The sequence below is a fragment of the Lucilia cuprina genome, chromosome 3 (genome assembly GCF_022045245.1).
Source record: "Lucilia cuprina isolate Lc7/37 chromosome 3, ASM2204524v1, whole genome shotgun sequence".
In the NCBI taxonomy this organism is placed as follows: domain Eukaryota; kingdom Metazoa; phylum Arthropoda; class Insecta; order Diptera; family Calliphoridae; genus Lucilia; species Lucilia cuprina.
In genome coordinates, this window is record NC_060951.1 from 39,928,107 (window position 1) to 39,950,609 (window position 22,503).

General features: G+C 29.8%; 2 protein-coding genes across 3 annotated transcripts; both read left to right on the plus strand.

Annotated features, from left to right (window-relative positions):
* The first annotated feature begins 2,005 nt into the window (after positions 1–2,005).
* On the plus strand, positions 2,006–8,034 carry LOC111682789 (ubiquitin carboxyl-terminal hydrolase 45). 2 transcript variants are annotated; one of them, XM_023444776.2, is made up of 8 exons: positions 2,006–2,164; positions 2,932–3,344; positions 3,402–3,952; positions 4,023–4,159; positions 4,215–4,332; positions 4,391–5,172; positions 5,470–6,807; positions 7,669–8,034. In XM_023444776.2, exons 2-7 carry the CDS (start codon positions 3,015–3,017, stop codon positions 6,729–6,731), a joined length of 3,180 nt encoding a protein of 1,059 aa, XP_023300544.2. In that variant the 5' UTR covers positions 2,006–2,164; positions 2,932–3,014; the 3' UTR covers positions 6,732–6,807; positions 7,669–8,034. The 2 variants fall into 2 exon arrangements, with proteins under 2 accessions (XP_023300544.2, XP_046803208.1); XM_046947252.1 differs by lacking the exon at positions 2,006–2,164 and adding an exon at positions 2,758–2,773.
* Positions 8,035–16,551: 8,517 nt separating this feature from the next.
* LOC111682801 (repetin) lies at positions 16,552–18,755 on the plus strand. The gene has a single exon (XM_046947254.1). The coding sequence runs from the start codon at positions 16,704–16,706 to the stop codon at positions 18,663–18,665; it is 1,962 nt and encodes a 653-aa protein (XP_046803210.1). The 5' UTR covers positions 16,552–16,703; the 3' UTR covers positions 18,666–18,755.
* The last annotated feature ends 3,748 nt before the right edge of the window (positions 18,756–22,503 follow it).

Consider the following 22,503-nt stretch of genomic DNA (forward strand, 5'->3'; position numbering starts at 1 on the left):
TCATTTTTTTGCCTTTTCATTCTTTCACCCATGCAGACCAAAGCGATCGACAGACAGACTCGCAGCAAAAAAAACTTAAACATTGCATAAAAATAATTCTTAAGGCAGCTGTATATGTTGCTGAGCTTCCTTTGCCTGGGTAATTCCTTTGAAAAATTATATAGTTTTACTTATGGATTTGTCAGTTATAGACAGACTCAATTCATAAAAATTCGTTTCACCAGGCATTAAGTAACTTTAGCTTAAACTCCAATTTTTATTTTAGTTTTTTTTTTTTCGTGTGCATCTTTTGCTGTAGGAATATTTCTTCATCACAGAACTTACCACACAAAAAAACATTTGAGGCTGATATTTAAGTTTCGAAGAGTTTATGTTTAGTATTCCATTCGTAGTAGTAGTCACGTGCATGCGTTTATAATTTTGTTGTAAATTGTGCATAAAAGTTTAATTTAGGCTATTTTCCTGTCTGACCTTAAGGTGCAGATTTCGTTATTGTTGTATGTCTAAGCAAGTTGTATCCCAAACGTTTTTCTGTCTCATATGACAAATTAGTCTAAATAATGTCGATATTTATTTTTAGAGTAATCAATAGAAACATGTTAATTCAATTCTATTACAATTAATAAAAGTGCTGTTAGTTAAATTTGTTCTTTTTAAACGATTGTTTAAAGTTTTATAGTATGTACCTATTTGGAAAAGAAAGGTGTAAAATATAAAAATTAGAGAAAGTTTTAACTACATAAACTAACAAAATTTTAAGGTACTACCTATAAACACACGGACCTGTATATTTTCTTTTATGTGATTGAACTGGGCTAAACTCAGAATTTATATAAGTTGTATTTAGAAGATCTCATGATTGGCACTCAAAGGCCCAAACAAAAATAATGACGACTTAGATCCTGACTCAGAGAGTTCCAAGCACAGGCTGAACGATAATCAAACCCACCAAAAGTCGATATATACCAAAGAATTCCCCAACTATTACCTAAATAGGACGTCTACAACAATAACTTACAAAGTCCATAAGAAGTTAACTTGTTTTCCCGAGACAATAATGTAAATGTTAAGGAGCGTTTGGTTGTCCACATCAACCCATCTAAAAAATGGAACCACATAGGCAGAAATAGCATTAGGGGTTCTGCCACAAAAACATTTATTGCAATATTTTATGACCAATTATTTGTTTCTATTTGTAGGAATATTTTTGATTGATTTCTACTTACATAAGCAGCTTGTATTCTCATCTATCATTTTAATCACTTTTATTTAAATAAAACAATAAAACATACACTAATTTCACTTTTAAATAAAATGTTTAAACAAATTTGCAAATTTGCTAATTCACGAAGCGAAAAGTACCGTTTTTTTACAAGAAAAGTGCTGTCAAGTTTGATAATTGTAGTTTTTGACGCCACAAAAAAAGTGCTTACAAAAATAGGGTTACCATCTCTACAGCGCATTGGCGACACATTAAAATGTTTTACTCAAACAGTAAGTTTTTGATTGGGTTAGTAAAAAAAACTCACACCGCATATATACATGTGAGTTTTTTTCACTAACACAATCAAATAACTTACCGTTAAGTTAACAAATTTGATGTGTGGCCATGTTGCTTAATGAATATAAAAATTAATCGAAAAGTTTTTTATAAGAAGTTATATATGCAGTTAATTATAAAAGCTATGTTTTATTGCTTTCAGTGAGAGTTTATGCTCTCAAAATTACGAAATTTAAAATCAACTCAATGACAAATAAACAGTCAAATCTTAATATTTTTTACAATTATATTACAAAAAATGTATTTCTTTTTTAAAAAAAAAAAATCTAAAAAATAATATGCACAATATTTTCTACGAGAAATCCCAAAAACAAAACACATTTGTTTTAACGGGTTTCACAGAAAAGTGCTGCCTAGTTTGTTGACACAGAGTTCTACTACATTTGTTTGCAAAAGAGTAAAGTACTTTTTTATGCAACTATGTGAGTTTTTTTCAGTAAACTTATTAGAAAAAAATGTGAAGAGCACATCTAAAATATTGTGTTAACTATAAATTGTGTTTTTATAATTGAAAATAAGTTAAAAATTACTAAAAAAAGTTTTAAATAAACTAATAAAACTAGACAAATTTGCATTTTATAAAAGTGCTAAAGAATAAGAAAGGTTAATATAATTTATGGCTACAAGAAAGAAACATGATTTTCACTTTTTCTTACGTGACGTGAAATAAAGAACAAGAAAGAAAAATGATGCAAAGAAAGAAATTGCAAAAAGAAGGAAATTATAAATTAAACAAAGAAATGAAAAATTAAATGTTTTTTTTGTTGTTTTAAAAAGGGAAAAAGGCAAAATTTACGTCAACAAATCGGTAAAAGATAAAGGGAATGTCAATGTCAGCAAAAATATTTTGTTTAAACAATACGTTCTAATAGAAAACAAAGAAAAAAGCAAATTAAGTGTAAAAAATTTAAAACGAAAAAGAAAAATTATGTTTTGTTGTTTTTTTATGCGGTTTTTCAAGGCATGTTGTTTTTGCATACTTAACACTAATACATACCTACAGGCTTACACATGTACAGGAAAACACGGGCGACGACAGCAACAACAACAAATAGAACAACAACATTTGATTAAACTTAACCTCAATTTTGTAGTTTTTTCTTTAGATTTTCAGTGTTAGAGAAGAAAAGTGTTTTAAAACAAATTAAAATGATTTTTTAAGAATAATTGAGTAAAAAATAATAAAATTTACAAATTTAAAAAGTTATTAAAGTATATTTTAGAATAAAAAAATATATATTTTTGTTAAATTAATATTAAATTGAGAAAAAAATCAATGTGTAAATTTTGTTGTGGTTAATGGCTGCAAATTTGTAACCTAGTTTTTGTGCCTTTTCTAAAGTATTTAATTTTGTTCTGTTTTTTTACAGACTTTTTTCTTATTCTTATTTTTTACAAAACTACCAAGATATTCTAAGACGCATTTAGATTTTTAACCTCCAACTTAGGAAAAATGGTTAAAAACTATCAAGAATGGAATGATGCTTCGTCATCGGATTCCTCTGACGAAAAAGCAAATCCGACTGGCGCTTCACGTTCCTGCGATCATGTTAAAAAAGCTGTAGATTCTACAAAACTGCGTAAATTGTTAAAAACTACTGGATTGGTCTTTGAGTGTGTACAGTGTCAGAGATTGGGCGTTACCTCAGCAACTGCCGAGGCTTCGGAAACCGCCGAGTCACCGGGCGCTTTTGAATATGATAACACTTTGTGGTTGTGCTTGAGATGTGGCACCCAATTGTGTGGACGTTCGAAAAATAAACATGCTTTGAAACATTTTAAGGTGAGTTCTCTTATTTTTTACTTCCATTGTTGTAAATAACATTATTTCCCTTTTCAGACTCCCCATTCTGATTCCCATGCCTTGGCTATGAATACGCGCTCTTTTGAAATATGGTGTTATGAATGTGACAATGAGGTAAAGGCGGATTCCCGCAAAAATCTTTTAGAATGCGTTGAATTTGTTAAGGGTTTGGCTCAAAAACCCCCCGTAGCTGCAGCCAATATGGAAAATATTGAAAACAAAATTTTAAGCACTTTTGAGTCCTTAAAACCTTTACTGTCCTCTGAGGAATCTTCAACTAATAGCTTAGCTGTAAGTGGCAATAAAACTGCTATACCCTTGCCACCGCCACCATTACCACCCATACCGGGCATGGCTAAGCGGGTTAATGAACCTTTGGTTACCTACAGCAACTACAATAGCTTGCCAGTTTTATCTACTGGTCCAGCTTCTGCTTCTACTAAGCCTGCTGTAACGGAACAATTGCCCCGTGTTAGAGGTTTAACAAATTTGGGTAATACCTGTTTCTTTAATGCTGTTATGCAATGTTTGGCTCAAACTCCTTATTTGTTGGATGTTTTAAAGGAATCTGCCGAAGCCGGAGAAGAGTGAGTGCCAGTTAAAACAAAACAGAAAAAAAACTATTTTTATTTACTCTTTGTTTTTTTTTTCAAATAGATTTACTTTGCCCGGTGGTACTTTTAAGTCCAAGGATGATGAAGTTTTGGAATTGCCACCTATTAAAGGAAGTTTATCCGCCTGGGGAGGTTTGACTGCTGCCTTGGCTCAAACTTTAGAAGAGCTGCAATCGGGAGGTAGGTCTCATAAATTAAGAAATATTGAAAAAATATTTAATTTTTTATATTACAGGCGGCGTTTTCAATCCCAGTAAATTGTTTCATAAACTTTGTGCTAAATGCCCTCAATTTCAAGGAGGCGATCAACATGATTCTCATGAATTATTAAGACATTTATTGGAAAGTGTTAGGTAAGTATTTATAAAACTAAAAATACAATTAAATATAATTATTTTTAATTTCTAATAGATCTGAAGACTTAAAGCGTTATCAACGTGTTATTTTACAAAACCTTGGCTACAAAGACCAGGATATCAATTCTATTTCTGAAGATATGAAACAAAAATGCAAAATTTATGGCAATCAAGCAGCCGATCGTATCTTACGTCCCGAACAAGTCTTTCGCGGTTTTCTTGTCTCGACACTGACTTGCCAAGACTGTTACAATGTCAGCTCGAGGCATGAATATTTCCTAGACATGTCACTTCCTGTAAGTGTTGAAAAATCTCAACCACCACAAATACGACGAAAAACTTCACCCGACAATGCCAACTCTTTCTATCTGCACCCGGCTCCCAATAACTCCTCACCTAGTGGTCCTACAAAGGCTCAATTGAAAAAGGAACAGAAGAAGGCAAAAAGAGCAGCCAAACATCAGCATACAAAACTTGTGCAAAAGCAAATATTAAATGAAATTACTGGCGGGGAACGAGGTGATGGTGGTGATGCTAAAGCTGACGATAGTACTTCTTCAGCTGTTTTAATAGGTTGTGCTACACGTGAAGAGTCTGGTAGTCAGAATGCCACTACATGGTCAAATTCCTCCTCGTCTGCTGAACAGTCTGATGCAGATGTGGAGGATAATCTTGTGGATGATAATGATAAATGTTCAAAACCATTAAATACCTCATCAAATAATGGCACGACTAACGATCCAAATGGTAATAACCAAGTGGCTACAAGTCCGGTGGAGAAACGTGGTGATTCACCGGAAAATATGGACAAGGATTCATTAGATGAAGATGAAAATGGTAAGTTATTAAAGAAAAATCGCTTAAAACTGTTTTTTTTATAAAGTTTAGTAAAATTTCATAAAAAGAAACATTTTCTATAAAAAACGATTTTTTAAAGATAAAAGATAAAAAAGAAATTTTCTATATTTCAAAATTTTCATATAAAATGAGAAATTTTCGAAAATTTTCAAATGAATTTGAAAAAAGAACAATTTAAAAAATGTTTCTATAATATTAACAATATCAAAAAACACATTTGTTATTTACACAGACTCCATTTTATTTCCCCTATTTTAATGATATCTACTCTTCTAGACTCCGGCATAGCCACTAGTCCAGCCAATGCTGGTGCCAGTTTTCCTCCATCTTCCGCCTCAAATTCAGAGACTAACGGTGATACTATTGCTGCAGAAAGTGCAGGAACAAACAGTGTTTTATCATTGGGTCTCAGTGAGAAGGGAGCCAATATTGTACGCCAATTAACTCTTAACGATTTAAATGCCACTACAACTACCTCGTCCAACTCAACGAATGACACCGTCCCTACTCTAACCAACGGTGAGGTAAAGATAAATGACAACGAAGAACAAGTCGCTAAGACACTCAATGAATTGAATTTGACCAATGATGATAATGAAGACAACAAATTGGAAGAACAGAAAAAAGCGGCTCGTGCTAAAGCGAGACGTGTACGAACACAAAGTTATTCAGACTGGAGTACTACTATAGCGCCACGTTATCAATGCGAAGATGGTGAATGTTCAGTGCAATCGTGTCTCAATAATTTCACAGCTGTTGAGTTGATGACCGGAAATAATAAAGTCGGTTGCGAGTCCTGTACTAAACGTATAAATGGTGACGACCCTAAAGCTAAAACTGTCAATACCAATGCCACCAAACAGTTCCTGATCTCTAGTCCGCCTGCTGTTCTAATACTCCACTTGAAACGTTTCCAATTGGGATTACGCTGCTCGTTCCGTAAATTAACACGTCCCGTCAGTTTCCCCATGATACTCGATATTGCTCCCTTCTGCGGTTCTAAAGTTAAAAATCTACCCAATATTGATCGTAAACAAAAGAAACTTTTGTATGCACTCTATGGTGTAGTAGAGCATTCTGGTAATATGTATGGTGGTCATTACACAGCCTATGTTAAGGTTCGTTCTAAGCTGAGTAGCGATGACAAACGTTGGAAATTTATACCACAAGGCAGCAAAGCTGAATTGGATCAAGACGATGAGCAACGCAAAAAATTAGAGGAACTGTTGGCGCGGGAGAAGGCACGTGATTTACGCATGAAAGCTGCTAATGACAGTGATGATTTCTCAACTTCTTGCACTAGCTCCGATTCTTCAAATACCTCCTCCTCATCTGAACCAGAAGAATCATCCTCAACGCCTCAATCTCCAGCTCATGATTCAACGGCTGGTGCTGCTGGTGGTTATGAAGAAGCAAGTAATGTTCAAATGCCATTGGGTAAATGGTATTATGTTTCTGATTCTCGTGTTACCGATGCTAGTGAAAGTGAAGTTTTGAATGCTCAAGCATATCTGTTATTCTATGAACGTATTTATTAAATATTTAACAACAACAGCATTAGCTAAACATCAATGCATAATAACAAGACAGAGAGACAGACATTAGTTTTTATGGGTAAGTAAACTTCGTTTTAATTAATATAATTTGTAGGTAGATAGATAGATAGATAGATAGATAGATAGATAGATAGATAGATAGATAGATAGATAGATAGATAGATAGATAGATAGATAGATAGATAGATAGATAAATAGATAGATAGATGGATAGATAGATAGATAGATAGATAGATAGATAGATAGATAGATAGATAGATAGATAGATAGATAGATAGATAGATAGATAGATAGATAGATAGATAGATAGATAGATAGATAGATAGATAGATAGATGGATAGATAGATAGATAGATAGATAGATAGATAGATAGATAGATAGATAGATAGATAGATAGATAGATAGATAGATATATAGATAGATAGATATATAGATAGATAGATAGATAGATAGATAGATAGATATATAGATAGATAGATAGATAGATAGATAGATAGATAGATAGATAGATAGATAGATAGATAGATAGATAGATAGATAGATAGATAGATAGATAGATAGATAGATAGATAGATAGATAGATAGATAGATAGATATATAGATAGATAGATAGATAGATAGATAGATAGATAGATAGATAGATCGATAGATAGATAGATCGATAGATCGATAGATCGATAGATCGATAGATCGATAGATAGATAGATAGATAGATAAATAGATAGATAGATAGATAGATAGATAGATAGATAGATAGATAGATAGATAGATAGATAGAAAGATAGATAGATAGATAGATAGATAGATAGATAGATAGATAGATAGATAGATAGATAGATAGATAGGTAAATAGATAGATAGAAACTGTTGATATAAATTTTCTTAAAATGTTATTAACATTTATAATCTTTTTATTAGAAATTTCTCTCTTCCTCTAAATCAAAAGAGAGATTTTTCATCTATTTTAAGGTTATCCTATGGCCACTCCCAACTTGATGATGAAATATTAATTATAATCTATTATTCTATTCCTTCTGCTATTTACTATATAAACTCCTTTATAAACAAAGTTCTTTCTTTTTAACTCATCATTTATAAAGCATTTTTTTTTTGTTAAATTTTAAACATTTATAATCAAGAAAACATATAAAACAGAAAACACTTTTAATGACTTTTTAAAAATCTTTAATGTTTTGCTCATAATCCTTATCCTCTGCCTGCTTAACTTTTATTTCTTTAAAAAATGCATTTTCTTTTAGCCAAACAAATGAATTGAATTTAAACATTATTTAATTGTAAATTGATTTTCAACAATTTTAGAGAAATTAATTTTATAATTTACATTAAATTTATTGTTCTTAATTTATTCTATTAAAAAAAAAGATTTATATTTCCTCTAATTCTTCCTCTAGATATTTTATTATTTTAACCGTTTTATTTTTATAAAAGTCTTTAGTTATTTAAAGTTTTTATTTGAAATGAAATTATTATTGTTTTGTTTAAACATTTAAGTAAATCAGATATATTTTTATAATTTTAAATGAAAAAAAAAAACCGAATAAAAAACATTAAAAAAAATATTAAATAAATCTATTAATTAATAACCTTAAGCCGCTTTTAACTATTGAATTCTTTTGCCCAACATTTTTAAAACATAAAAACATAAATATTTATATATTTATATTTAAATAAAATTATTAGTTTATTATTTAAAAAAATATTTGTTTAAGCTTCTGCAAAGTTATAAAAACAATATAAAAAAAAAACAAAACGAACTTTAAAATACTTTTAATTTTACTTTGTATACTAAATAATAATTATTGCATACAAACATAATTATATTTAAAAGAAAATACAAGAAGGAATTTAGTTTTTAAACAAATGATGCGTAAACAAGTTAAACAATAAAATTAAGAATTAAAAGTTGAATGGAAAATGGAGTTTTTGTTTATTTGAAAAAGTTGAAAGGATATGGTCGTCTTTGTTAAGCAAACTTAAATATGCATAAAGTTTTCGTATTGAACTTATGCATAACAGCAATAATGATAAATAAACAAAAAATTCCAGTTCTAAGTTTAAATTGTAATTAAAAAAAACCCACATTTATATTTTATTCTGATTAAAGTTATATTTCGCCACGCTTTGTTTTTAATTTCCCAAAAATTTCTTTAATAAAATAAATTAAATCTGTTCGTAATTAAAGCCTTTAAACGAATGACAAAAAAAAGCAAAATAAACACCCTCACTGATTTCAAGAGAGCCATTACATTTGACACTGTCACACGAAAACATTTCTAACTTTTTTTTTTGCCATAATCTATTTGTCTGTTTTTCCAAGTAATTACGTCGTTTTATTTTTCTATTAATATTTTCTACAATATTATAGTATTTGTTAATTTCAATTATTTATTAGTGTCTATGTAATGAAGTGTGTGATTTTAGCAAATTACTAACCGACTCAAATGTCTAATGCGTATTTTATTCATTTATTTATTATTTTATTTATTTTGTTACTCTTATCTAATAAATGAACATTAATTTGCAAAAAAAAAAAAAATATATATATATAAAAAATAATTAGATATATGCAATATTGTAAAAACATATATTGTGATATTGTTATGTAATTTGTTGAGTAAACATTGTTAGTTTGGCATTTGTGTGAGACAAACAAAGAAATCAAAGATCATAAAGAGATTTTTAAAAATGAGCATTTGCTATATATCACTGATGGTAAATGGAATTTAAAACCAACATATTCAGTTGGTAAACTAATAAATATTTGTTAGTATCAATAATCAAGTTCAGTTGACAATTTACTAGTCCATTGTCAATTGTCAATAGACTAAAGAATAGACGGGAGACTAATCTATAACTATAAAATAAACTACTTTATTATAGAGTTTTTATGTTAGTCTAAAAACTAATTTATAGAATAGTTAAAAGTATTTTAAAACTATACCCAACAAGAACTTCCGAGGAAGGGGAAAAGAAGAAGTAATGATTTGAATACAGGCTTGTCATAAATGAAATATCCTTTTTATTTAATTCCAGATTCACTACATCTGAAGTCATTCTTAGGAAGTATTTTTTATGTTCTTTTTTGGAAGTTATTAGGAAGTGAAATTGTATTATTATAGAATACAAGTAATTTGACTCAAATAATATTAACATGAATAAATAAATTACACACATTTATCAATTGACTCCAAAATAAAATTTGTTTAATTCAAAATATTTCAGAACAAATTAAAAAAAATGAATTCTTTTCGCAACATTTCCACATAAAATAAAAAAAATCCATTTAGTGCTACTTTTTAAGCGGTGATTGTCTAGTCTATATAATTAACCTTATTATACAAGTCGTTTTTGACACTAAGTAGGCGTCTACAGCAATTTTGAGTCGTTGAAAAATTTGATGTAGACAGAAAATGAGTTGTTTTGTCTCAATCTTGGTTTTCACTAGGGTTCTATAGTTAAAACGAAAAGTCGACTTTTGCATTTAGTTAAAAATCGAATTTTCAACATTTTGCATTTTGCAAAGTCGACTGTTCGTCTTTTTTCACTTAGTTAAAAGTCGACTTTTAGACTTTTCGACTTTTAGTATTTTATAAATAGTCGACTTCTTCTGACTTTTCGACTCTCAATTTTTTTTGTTATTTTCGAAATTTTTCGACTATTTTTTAACTTTTTCGAGTTTTTTTCTAATATTTTAGAGTTTTTGACTTTTTTTCCATTTTTTAAAATGTTCGACTATTATTGACTTTTTTCTATTATTTTCGAGTTTTCCACCTTTATTCGAGTTTTTCCTACTACTTTAGAGTTTTTGACTTTTTTCCAATTTTGTAAAATGTTAGACTATTTTTGTCCTTTTTCTAATAATTTCGAGTTTTCGACACTTTACGATTTTTTTCGACTTTTCGACTTTTCCGACTATTCGACTTTTTTTAGAGTTTTATTTACAAACTCGACTTTTTTTATAGACGATATTCGAGTTATCGTTTTTTTGGAACCAAATAGTCGACTTCGTCTTTTTTCGACAAAAAGTCGATTGTTCGATTATAATCGAACAATCAATAATTATTCGAAAGTCGATTTATAAAACCCTAGTTGTAACTCGTAAACAGATTTCATGACTTAAAATAATAAAAAAAAATCGAAAATTACTAAAAAATATTTATTTTTACTGTCGACAACAACTTAAATAATAGGGGTAATAGTCCATATATAAGTCTAAATACTAATTAATAGAATAGAAAAGCGATCAGATAAGAAAAGATTCCTAACAAGTACTATTTTTGTCAAATGTTGTCTGGCTATTACAATATCCTCTTCCGAATTTCAGTAAAACTTGTAATTAAAGTAAAGTAACAAACAAACAAAGAAGCTAACTATCTAACTAACTAACTAAGTAACTAACTAAATAAATAAATAACTAACTAATTAACTAACTAACTAACTAACTAACTAACTAACTAAGTAACTAACTAAATAAATAAATAAATAAATAAATAAATAAATAAATAAATAAATAAATAAATAAATAAATAAATAAATAAATAAATAAATAAATAAATAAATAAATAAATAAATAAATAAATAACTAACTAACTAACTAACTAACTAACTAACTAACTAACTAACTAACTAACTAACTAACTAACTAACTAATTACACTAACAAACAAAGCAATTCAATTTATTAATACAATATTTCTTATTTCACTTTGTGGGCAGTCTCCGAAAGTGATCATGAGTTGATCATCGTCAAGAAAATAAAATAAAAATTACAATTGCTCGTAAAATTTACAAAATTTAAATTAAATTATCTGAAATTTTTATGAAGATAAATTAGATCAATAAATTTACTAAAAACAAAACTTCTCTTTTTATTTAATAAAACTATTAATTTGCTCAATATGAGACGAATCAGCCTATTTTTTATTTACGAATTTCGCACTGCTGTTTTTTTGCTTAAGAAAACAGCAACAATTCACTAATCCATTTAGGATTTAGCTCGTAAATATTTAACAAATTAAAACCATTTTTTTCATATTAATATTATTTATTATCTCTTTATTTTTTTACTAATTTTAATTTTTTGGTATTATATTACTTACATGACAATTAAATGAGTTAATTTAGTGAACAGTGCAATTATGATGAAATTCTATTTCTATAAGTGTATATAAATATTTAGAACAATACATATAGCTTTTAACGATTTCACAATTATAGTGTTAAAGCTAATGGCAAACGATCTTCAATAGTTCCAGTTGAGTTAGCCGTAACACAACGAGCGCCACTAATTGATGGCATTTGTTGGTAACCATCACGAGTGGCGGAATAGCCACGAGAACGTCCTCTAGAGTGACCACGAGAATGACCTCTAGAATGGCCACGACAACGATCACGACCTCTGGAATGAGAACGATCACGACCTCTGGAATGAGAACGATCACGTCGGCCATGATGGTGTCGGCCACTACTATGACCGTGACCATGACTGTGTCCACGACCATGATGATGTTTCTTCATATGTTTGTCATAATGATGACGATGGTGATGCCCTCTTCCGCCATAATGGCATGAAACAAACTCTACCTCACTATCACTGGAACTTGAACTGGGACTGGAACTAGAGCTGGAACTGGTGCCACTGCTTGAATCACTTGATGCATCATCATGAACATCACGTGATCTTGAGCGATGTCTACGTTTTTCACCAATTTTTTTACTTTTATTTTTGCACTTATTCTTATGCATTTCTCGTGCCAATTCATCCATGACCTTTTGTAACATTTTTTGAGCTTTTTGTGCCTTTTTCATGGCCTTTTCAAATCTTTTCATATTATCTACAGGTTTATTGTTAGAACAATGATTTTCTGTTTGATTCATTTCCCCCACCATTGGTTCTTCATGATCCATGGCTGTTTGTTTTTCACTTGCACTCATTTTATTTGGTTTTTTTTTACTTTTGAATTTTAATAATTTTGTTTATTATTTTAAATAATTTGTTCTCTTATTTTGCTCTTCAATATAAATTTGTTTTAGTTAGTTTACTCATTCACTTACTACACTGGACTGTTGTTGATGTTATGTCGGCTTTTTGCTTTTATACCGACTGTTAAACGTTTACAAACTAGTTGCGTTTGCTCTCATATCTAGACAGTGAGCAATGAAGCAGTCAAACGTTTAGAAACGTATAGTGGTTTTACACTGAATGCAATAAATATAATTTTTTCTAAAGATACATATGCAGACCGTAAAGTAGAGTATACTACATACTAGATTATAGACTAACTTATATATAGACTAGACTATAGATTATGTTATAGACTAGATATAGACTATAGACTAGATTATTTACAATACTATATACTGGAATATAAAATAGACTAAATATTGATTATAGGGCAAACTACAGAACATACTATAGAGCAGACTAGAGACTAGGCTATACATTACACTATAGACTATAGATAACTATTGACTAGACTATAGATTTGACTATGGACTAGATAAGGCTTGATTATATACTGGAATAAACTATAGACTAGACTAGAGACTACATCGTAATCATTTATATATCGAATAATAATTGTTACGCAATAATCAAATGAATTTCAAAATCTTATTTAAATTTACATTTGCTATTGTTTATTTTTGTACTTAAAATTATTATAGTTAATGTAACAATTGATGAGTCATTGGATCTAGAATACGTTTATAAACGTTTAGGTATCAGTTAACTGATAAGGGAGTCGTGTGTTTTACAATAAATTAAATATGTATATACATATGTTTTAGTGGTTATCTAGGGTATGTTTTGTAAATGTATCTTATCCATATGTCAGCCTCTATGAAAGAATCATTACAATTGTAATCATCTGTATTGACATTTTCATACTCCTGACGCCTTTTCAAACTTCTAAGGTAGAAGAACTCTCTTTTTAGAGTCATGGTTTTTTAAACCATGCCCTCATTTTGCATTATAGACTACACAACAGACTAGACAATAGACAAGACTAAAGACTAAAAAATAGACTAAACTTTAGACTTGACAATAGACAATAGAGGTTAGACTAGACTTTAGACTACACCATAGAATAGACTAAATAATAGTTTATATACTAGAATATATTTTAGTCTAGTTAGTTAGTCTTTAGTCTAGTTAGTTAATTAGTTACTTAATTAGTTAGTTTCTATTAATTAGTATTTGGACTTATATATGGACTATTACCCCTTATTATTTAAGTTGTTGACGACAGTAAAAATAAATATTTTTTAGTAATTTTTGAATTAAGTCATGAAATCTGTTTACGAGTTAAAACTAGGGTTCTATTAATCGACTTTCGAATAATCGAACAACCGACTTTTTGTCGAAAAAACACGAAGTCGACTATTTTGTTCCAAAAAAAAAAAAAAAAGATTACTCGACTATCGTCTATAAAAAAGTCGACTTTGTAAATAAAAGTCTAAAAAAGTCAAAAAGTTGAAAATGTCGAAAAGACTCGAAAAACTCGTCTATAAAAAAGTCGACTTTGTAAATAAAAGTCTAAAAAAAGTCAAAAAGTCGAAAAAGTCGAAAAGACTCGAAAAAGACCCGAAAATAGTGTCGAAAACTCGAAAATATTATAAAAAGGTCAAAAATAGTCGAACATTTTACAAAATTGGAAAAAAAGTCAAAAACTCTAAAATAGTAGAAAAAACTCGAAAAAAGTAAAAAACTCGAAAAAGGTCGAAAACTCAAAAATAATAGAAAAAAGTCAAAAGTTTAAAAAAATGGAAAAAAGTCAAAAACTTTAAAATATTATAAAAAACTCGAAAGAGGCAAAAAATAGTCGAAAAATGTCTAAAATAGTCAAAAAATCGAAAGTCGAAAAGTCAAAAGAAGTCAACTATTTATAAAATACTAAAAGTCTAAAAGTCGTCTTTTAACTAAATGAAAAAAGTCGAGAAGTCGACTTTGCAAAAAATGCAAAATGTTGGAAATTCGACTAGACTATAGACTAGACTATAGACTATAGACTAGACTATAGACTATAAACTAGACTATAGACTAGTCTATAGACTAGACTATAAACTAGACTATAGACTAGACTATAGACTAGACTATAGACTAGACTATAGGCTAGACTATAGGCTAGACTATAGACTAGACTATAGACTAGACTATAGACTAGACTATAGACTAGACTATAGACTAGACTATAGACTAGACTATAGACTAGACTATAGACTAGACTATAGACTAGACTATAGACTAGACTATAGACTAGACTATAGACTAGACTATAGACTAGACTATAGACTAGACTATAGACTAGACTATAGACTAGACTATAGACTAGACTATAGACTAGACTATAGACTAGACTATAGACTAGACTATAGACTAGACTATAGACTAGACTATAGACTAGACTATAGACTAGACTATAGACTAGACTATAGACTAGACTATAGACTAGACTATAGACTAGACTATAGACTAGACTATAGACTAGACTATAGACTAGACTATAGACTAGACTATAGACTAGACTATAGACTAGACTATAGACTAGACTATAGACTAGACTATAGACTAGGTTATAGACTAGGTTATAGACTAGACTATAGACTAGACTATAGACTAGACTATAGACTAGACTATAGACTAGACTATAGACTAGACTATAGACTAGACTATAGACTAGACTATAGACTAGACTATAGACTAGACTATAGACTAGACTATAGACTAGACTATAGACTAGACTATAGACTAGACTATAGACTAGACTATAGACTAGACTATAGACTAGACTATAGACTAGACTATAGACTAGACTATAGACTAGACTATAGACTAGACTATAGACTAGACTATAGACTAGACTATAGACTAGACTATAGACTAGACTATAGACTAGACTATAGACTAGACTATAGAATAGACTATAGAATAGACTATAGACTAGACTATAGACTAAACTATAGACTAGACTATAGACTAGACTATAGACTAGACTATAGACTAGACTATAGACTAGACTATAGACTAGACTATAGACTAGACTATAGACTAGACTATAGACTAGACTATAGACTAGACTATAGACTAGACTATAGACTAGACTATAGACTAGACTATAGACTAGACTATAGACTAGACTATAGACTAGACTATAGACTAGACTATAGACTAGACTATAGACTAGACTATAGACTAGACTATAGACTAGACTATAGACTAGACTATAGACTAGACTATAGACTAGACTATAGACTAGACTATAGACTAGACTATAGACTAGACTATAGACTAGACTATAGACTAGACTATAGACTACACTATAGACTAGACTATAGACTAGACTATAGACTAGACTATAGACTAGACTATAGACTACACTATAGACTAGACTATAGACTAGAGTATGACATGATGACGTCATCATAAGAGACTGAGTTAATTTTCGAATAATTTGTTGAAATTCAACCATAACAAAAAATGCAATTAAATTTAAAACAAAACAAAATAATTTGTTTACTAACAAGTTAAGCTAGGGGGACTCATCATGAATTTGTTTGATAAAGCGTGTGCCATTCTCATTTATAAACAGATTGAGAAAATTATGCAGGAGTATGAGTGATAAATAAATTGCAAAATAATACTCATACGTTTGTAAACGTTTACGTGTATAATAACAAAACGATAAGAAAATGTTGGATCAAAAAAAAAAAAAAAAAAAATTAACACTCATGAAAAAAATATATTCACAGTATACAGAGAGGGAGCCTATAAAAGGCAAATACCGGCACAACTTAAGTATTAGTTGTGTGAACGACATAAAGTGAAAACAAAATAAAGCGAATAAAACAATTTAAATTAATAAAATAAAAGAAAATTATAAACAAAAGAAAATAATTTCATAATAAAACGAAATAAGTACAGAAGTTATTAACATGAGTGAAAGTCAAAATCAAATACCTCTGGAGGATCATGAAGTACCAGTGATTGTTGAGTGTTGTGGCAATATTCTGGAGGATGAATGCCTGCAGGAACAACCTCACTCCTCCAATGTGAAAGCAAAGGATTGTGATAAGATATATTCAAAAGCCATGAAAAAGGCTTTTAAGGCTCAACAAAAGTTGCAAAAAGCCGTAGATGAGTTGGCCAAGGAAATGCATAAGAAGGAGAAGAAAGAGCATAAGAAGGGTAAGAAGCATGGTCATCGCCATCGCTCACATTCGGTATCAAGTGATAGCAGTGATGGCACCAGCAGTGGTACTAGTTCTGGCTCGAGTTCAAGTTCAAGTTCTAGCGATAGTGAAATGGAGTTCGTACCTTGTCATGGTCGTCGCAAGCATTTGAAACATAAACATGGTCATAATCATCATCATGACCACAGAAATCGTTCTCGCTCTAGAAGTCATTCTCGAGAATATAATAGATGTCCTTGTAGTGAAAGATTCAGATATCATGGTAGTCCTTCACGACATGGTTGTCCTGCTTATCACGGAGGCCCTCCTCACCATGGAAGTCCTAGACATCAATGGCATTTTTCACATCACGGAAAACCTGGTCATCATGATGGTTTTCCCCATCATGGAGGGTTTCCTCATCATGGAGGTTTTCCTCATCATGGAGGTTTTCCTCATCATGGAGGTTTTCCTCATCATGGAGGTTTTCCTCATCATGGAGGTTTTCCTCATCATGGAGGTTTTCCTCATCATGAAGGTTTTCCACACCACGGAGGTTTTCCTCATCATGGCGGCCCTCCACATCATCGTCGATTTCCATCTCATGGCATGTTCGAATATGCTCAGTTTTTTCGGCCATACGGCCCCTGCACGGGGCCGAGACATCAACGCGAATGCTCGAGGGGTCGTTCCCGTTCCAACTCACGCTGTAGAGTTTCATCAGTTCCGCCATGTTTCCTATACGGTGGATGTAAATCAAAAGCAAGAACCGGTCATTGTAGATCTGACAAATTAAAAGAGCTGCATAAGCGCCATGCAAGTCGTTCGCGTTCTCGCTCCAACTCACGAGGACATTATTCTGATGGACATCATAAGCGCCATGCAAGTCGTTCGCGTTCTCGCTCCAACTCACGTGGACGTCATAGTTATGACAAGTTGGATACACATTATGGACATAATAAGCGCCATGAAAGTCGTTCACGTTCTCGCTCCAACTCACGAGAACTTCGAGGTCATAGAAAATTGCACAAACATCATGTTCATCATAAGCGTCACGCAAGTTGTTCACGTTCTCGCTCCAACTCACGAGGACGTCATTCTGATGTTGAGGTAAAAAAGCATCATGGACATCATAAGAGGCATACAAGTCGTTCACGTTCTCGCTCTAACTCGCGAAAACGTAATGGTCACGGAAAGTTTGACAGACATCATGGCCATCACAAGTGTCATGCCAGTCGTTCTCGTTCCCGCACATATTCTCGTGGGCGCCACTCAGAAGTTGAGGAGAAGAAACACCATAAACGTCAAGCACATCGATCCCGTTCTCATTCTCGTGGACGTTATTGTCATCAACAACGTCTTGTAAGTCGTTCTTGTTCTCGCTCTAATTACTGTGACAACAACAAATGTGGTGTTACTTCTACTAAACAAGAGAGAAAACATTCTCGTTCCCGTTCTAAGTCAAGAGGTGGAAAATATGATCATTGTCATAGACAACAAAGGAAATATCATAAAAAACATGATACCAGTTCTTCATCATCATCCTCTAGTGATAGTAGTTCCGAAGAAAGTAATATGTCTTATCCTAAACGCTGTACTGCAATAAATCCTTGGATGAGACATTTTCATATGGGTGATCCTTCAATGATGTACGATCGTAGATTTCCTCATATGATGCCAATTTTTAATGACAGAAGAGGTACTTTACATTTTGGGTATTTTTAATAAGGCCGAAATGTATCAAATATTTCAAATATTTTAACTATATATAACGTATTAACCGATCCTAGTATTAATATTATATTTAACCAAAAATATATAAAAAAGAACTCCACTATTGTTTAGTTATTAAGTTCTAAAAAAAAAATAAAAAAATATAAATACACTTTAAAAATTGATGTTTTATTTCATATAAAAAGCGAGCTAAATCCTTAAAGGGTTAGTAAATGTAGCTAATTGATTTCAAATTAGCAGTGTGCAATTCGCATTTGTCATAGTCAATCATAATTAACAATTTACTTCTTTATCATTCCACAAACTAGTTAAACTACTCAGTTTATATTAAAAAATAGATAATTTTAATCCTTTTAAATATTAATATCCAACTCTTTGATTACATGCTTATTAAATTTGTTTATCATTGGAGCCTATAATTCATCAATATACATACATATGTATATACATATATGTTAGGTAAACAGAAAATAAATGTTTTTTATGAATCACACGATTTTTCGTTATCTAGAATTTTCTTCAAAGTGCAATAAAAAAAATGTTTTTAAGAAAACTTTAAAATTTAAACATTGAAAAAATTTAAATTTAAAAAATTTTCTATAATAAAACTTTCAATATTGCACATTTTCTTTAAGAAAACTTTCAATCTTGAATACGTTCTTTAAGAAAATGCTTTGCACATTTTCTATAAGAAAATTTCAATATTTTCTATAAGAAAACTTCCTATAATAATTTTCATAAAAAAATTCAAATAAATTTTCAACTTTACTGTCAAAATTTTCAATATGTTTCTATAATAAAATGTTCAATAGTGAAAGTATTGTATAAGAAAACTTTTAATGTTGGCCATTTTCTATAAGAAAGTATTCAATATTTATAATTTTTTATAAGAAAACTTTCAATGTTGACCATTTCCAAAAAAAAAAACTCCCAATAATTATAATTTTCTTAAAAAAAATTTTCAAAAAAATTTTCATCTTCAATATTGAAATTTTCAATATTTTTCTATAATAAAATGTTCAATACTCAAAAAATTTTTTAAGAAAACTTTAAATGTTAATAATTATATATAAGAAAACTTTCAATATTGGACATTTTCTTTAGGAAAACTATCAATATTAAAAATTGTCTATAAGAAAACTGTCAATATTGAACACATTCTATTAGAAAACTTTCAAAATTTTCAAATTTAAATATAATATGCCTAAATTAATTGTTAGGGAAGCATACATACATATGTACATTAGGATGTCCCGTGAAGCACTTTTTTGAAGAAATACATCTTAAATCATGCGTATTAATTTACTAAATACGAGAAAAATAATAAAAAGTTTTTTAAAATGGCCTCAGTACAATATGCTCTAAATTCCTTTTCTGCAATCTTTTCGAAATGGATCTCAAAAACTCATTAGTTTTGAGCTTATCGCGGAAAAAATAATTAAATTTTTTTTAGACTAGTCCTGGTACGCAAAACGACTTTTCGTGTATTATATAAATTTTAAAATAATCTTAAAAATTCTGAAATAGACCTAACTAAGTGCCAACCTATTTTTTTTAACACATTTTTTGCACAAAATAAAATTTTTGAAATTTTGACCGTTATTTCGATTAAAATCGAAAATAATGTGTCTCTTCAACCCAAAAATCAAAAATTTTGTGGATCAAAAAAAACTCTACTAAAATTTAAATTTTTTTTTCCTTAAACAGCTCAAAATTAAAGAATTTTTGAGACCTTTTTGAAAGGAATTGAAGATATTTTATTTTTCTCAAATTATACTGAGGACAGAATTTTCTATCGCTGGTTGGGAACTGAAGACCATTCTAAAAAAATATTTTTTTTTACTACATAAAATTCTTAAAAAGGCTGTTCCTCGGAACACTCTAATGTACATGTATTCAAAGACAAGTCATGCAATGTTGTTCTAAGTATTCAACTGGGAATTCGATGACGTCATCATTAGAGTCTAAACTAATTTTAAAATTATAAATAAAAAATTATCTATAATTTATTAAAGCTTCAATAAAAAAGTCAATTGAATATAAAATAAAATTAAATAATTTTCTTAACTAACAAGTTAATTTATACGATAAAGTGCTCAAAATTAAAGTTTGCAAACGTTTAGAAACAATTTGAGAAACAATATTCAGGAGTATGAGTGATAATTACATTTATAACAAAATAATACTCATACGTTTATAAATGTTTACTTCTACAACAACAATACGCTAAGAAAATGTTCGATCCAAACAATAGAGTGAGACTACCCTTCAGTACGAAAAGTGCCAATTTGCACCTTTCACTAGTTTTATTATCGCATTTTCAACTAACTAGTTACCTGTGATAAATAAAGTAGTCGATATTTTGCCTAAACATAAACTATATAATGTTGAAAGTGGCGCAAAAATATAAAAAATGTTGCAAAAATGACATGCTATTCAAAACAACAATTAGAGCTTTGTTTGAACAGGAGATCTGTAGCTCAGTGGTAAGAGCTTCTAACTAGAAATTGAAAGACACCAAGTTCAACACCTGTCTGAGAATTCATTTTAATTTTTGTTGGAGAATTTGAACTAGTCATATTAATGGAAACATGTTATGCATAAGGTGTCAATCGGCCACTCGCAATAACATCCTTATGTTAAATTCAACAGTAAATAATATTGCTAGTGGATTGAAAATTCTTAATGGCTGTTGATATCGCCGTTGTTGAACAAGTTCGTCGTAATGCAGGGTAGTTCAACGCCTACAATCACTTTTCCCTTTTTCTTTCATCTTTACTTTCTGACATCAACACAATGCACCACTACATGTATAGGAGTATTCCCTAAATAATGCTTTAAAATCCCTGCAGTTATTACAGGTAAATTGTTCAACCTTTAATCTGAAAGATGAGTGCCAACATAAAGAACTTGACTCTCCAATGTGAATCCTCAGGATTGCGAAAAGCAATGTACAAAAGTCATGAAAAAGGTTTTTAAGACTGAACAAAAGTTTCTGGAAGCAGTAGTAGATTTGGCCAAGGAAATACATAAGAAGGAGTGGAAATAGCATAAAAAGGGTGAAAATCATAGTGATCGTCATTGATAATGTTCGGTTTTAAATATTAGCAGTGATGGCACTAGTAATCATAATAGTTCTAGTTCTGGATAAAGTTCTAGCATGCGGCAATATTGAATATTTAAATATTTACAAGAAAATGTTCAATAATAAAAATCTTTATAAGAAAATGTGTAAGAAATAATGAATACTTTCTATAAGGAAATTAACAATATTAATTTTTCTATAAGAAAATATTTTTATCTTTAAGAATATTTACAATTTCGAAATTTTTCTAAAAAAAAAAATTAAATTTCAATATTTTTCAGTAAGAACAGTTTCAATATTTTTATATGAGAAAATATTTAGTATGAAAATTATTACAAAAGGAAATGAATAACATTAAAACTTTCTTATAGAATATGTTCAACAAGTTTTCTTATATAAAATTGAATTGATAGTTTTCTTATAGAACATTTTCAATATTCAAAATTTTCTTATAGAAAAATTTCAATATTCAAAGTTTTCATGTTAAAAACTTTCACTATTGAAAGTTTTATTGCTGTCAAAAGACTTTTTTGACTAACTGTAAATTTTTTTGAGAGACAAAATTGCATGCAAATTCTAAAAGCACTTAAAATTTGGTTTGGTCTTACAAAAACAAACATATGAACTAATACACAGACACACATTCTCACAAATACTTTCTTGTCATTTAAAAGAAATTCGTAACAATAAAAAAGTATTTATGTATATATATATTTTTTTAAACTCACCTTCACCGCTAATATA